At 38.1% G+C, this 2,365-nt stretch overlaps 1 protein-coding gene across 1 annotated transcript; it reads left to right on the forward strand.

Moving 5' to 3' along the window:
* Positions 1 to 721: 721 nt before the first annotated feature.
* Positions 722 to 1,711, forward strand: LOC124556244 (piggyBac transposable element-derived protein 1-like). The gene has a single exon (XM_047130232.1). It carries the CDS (start codon positions 722 to 724, stop codon positions 1,709 to 1,711), a length of 990 nt encoding a protein of 329 aa, XP_046986188.1.
* Positions 1,712 to 2,365: the final 654 nt, after the last annotated feature.

The raw sequence follows: 2,365 nt of genomic DNA on the forward strand, positions 1-2,365 counted from the left end.
TGTCAGACGAAGATGATCCTGTTGATGAACCTCCAACTCCACCGGAACGAATTGGTGTGCTTGAAGTTGAAGGATGCAATGTGGATGTTACTCCTGAGGCACCTGCATCAGCTTCATCTTCTCACTGTCGTCCACTAAGAGGGAGGCAATCTAAGTAAGCAATACATTGGTGTAGTTCTGTGTGTCATCTGACACGATTTAGATCAGTATTTTTCAGTGGTACTACGTATTTGTTTGCAGGATGTGTAATCGACAGCTTTCTGACGACAACTTTGAAGAACAGACTGATGGTGAACTGAGAAACCCTTCACAGTTTTTCTTCGAGTACTTCGATAAAAAATTCTGGAAAAATGTTGCAGGACAAACTAATTTATATCATTGCCAAAAGAACTCAAAAAGTCTGGATACAAATACTAATGAAATTTTGTCCCTTGTCGGAATTGAGATATTGATGGGTACATTGAAATTGCCTCAGGCAAGACTTTACTGGAATATGCAACTGGATATTCCGCTTGTATCATCAACCGTGACAAGAGATAGATACTACAAATTACGAAATAATCTGCATTTTGTAAATAATTTATAAGATCATGACGTAAATGACAAACTTTGGAAGGTTAGACCTTTAATTGATGCTTTTAGAAATAAATGTATTAGTTTACCCAGGTCTCAACACCTTTCTGTGGATGAACAGATGATTCCATTCACGGGGAGGTGTAAGATGCGAACATATGTACCTTGCAAACCTAATCCACTTGGCCTCAAAAATTTTATTTTAGCGTCATCAGATGGACTTGTCCTTGATTTTGCTATATACACTGGCAAAGGAACAATTCCTGACAGCGATCGAAAAGAACATGGCCTGGGAGTGGGTATACTCAAACTACTGGCTAGAAATATATCCAATGAATACAATCATGTAATTGACAGTGACAGATTTATCACCAGTTCAAAATCTGTTCAGCTTTTACTAGACAGGAATATATTTCAGACAGGAACTATGATGGCCAATAGAGTAAAAGAAGTAGCTTCTAAGTTCAAGAGAGATCAGGAGCTGCAGCGGGGGCAATGGGATGAGTACGTAAGGGAGGACCAGGAAATTTGTGCCCTCAAATGGAAGGACAATAAATCCGTCACTTTGTTAGCCTCGTGCATAGGGAGCGAACCAGAGGGTACCTGCAAACGATGGTGTAATACAGAAAAAGCAAAGGTTAGTGTCAAACAACCAGCCATCATCAAAAGCTATAATCGCAATATGGGTGGCATTGATCTTTGTCATAGATACATGGCATACTATAGGTCAAACATCAGAACAAAAAAGTGGACTGTCAGAGTATTCAACCACTTCACTGATTTAGCCATAATTAATTCATGGATTATGTACAAAAGGTGTTGTCAAAAAGAAGGGATACCAAAACAAAAGTGGATGTCTCTCATAAACTTCAGAATTCACTTGTCCCACGACTTGGCAAAGTCTTCAAAAATTGTAGACTCACTGGAACTGTCGAAAGTAATTTCTCCGAGTGTGAAACAGGAGTATGTCAGCAGTTCTGATGAAGATGAGCAGCATCAGCCCACAAAACGAAGACGAATTGTACCAAAGCCAACTAGAGAAAGCAAATGTGACAGGGTTACCACCTTCCTGAATATATTGAGAGTAGTTTTGCCTCAAGGTGTCGGTTACCAGGGTGCAAGTCACGTTCCTGCATAAAGTGTGAAAAGTGCTAAGTTTATTTGTCCGTATTAAAAAACAATTGTTTTGCTGAATTCCATAAACATGAGAAGTAATGTGTTCATAAAATGTAGTGTGTACATAAAAATGAGAAGTAATGTGTACATTTTTCATTGGTGATAAAAATATGAAAATACTATGAGATCGGCATTTTTTTCTCTGTTGAGACCCAATGTACACACATGTGTACATTCAATTACTCACACATTATATAAAATAAAATTTCAAAATTAGTTTTTTGTGTTGCTTTGACATCAGATGCACCAAAAAAAGCAACTGAAACATTTTTCCATTCTTTGTTTATCTTCGGGACTGAAGAGATTGAAGTACGACAGTCAGAACACTTACTTTGTTACAGAAAGCCTTGATATCCCACATGATGAATCTAAAGGCCATGCGCTTAATAATTCACAGTTTCTTGAGATACATCTTCACAGAAAAAGATAATCGGAACGGGTGATAAATGAGCAGACTGAAGTTAGTAATTATTGATTATTTGATGTTTTCTGACTTCTTGTAACTTCTGTCCTCTCCATCAAACATTCCTCTCTCCACCTCCCCCTTACTTTCCCATCGATCAAATGGCAATCTGTGCAACGGTTGGATATTACTCCTCGCCTAAAACTTTATCAT

This window comes from Schistocerca americana, chromosome X (genome assembly GCF_021461395.2).
Source record: "Schistocerca americana isolate TAMUIC-IGC-003095 chromosome X, iqSchAmer2.1, whole genome shotgun sequence".
In the NCBI taxonomy this organism is placed as follows: Eukaryota; Metazoa; Arthropoda; class Insecta; order Orthoptera; family Acrididae; genus Schistocerca; species Schistocerca americana.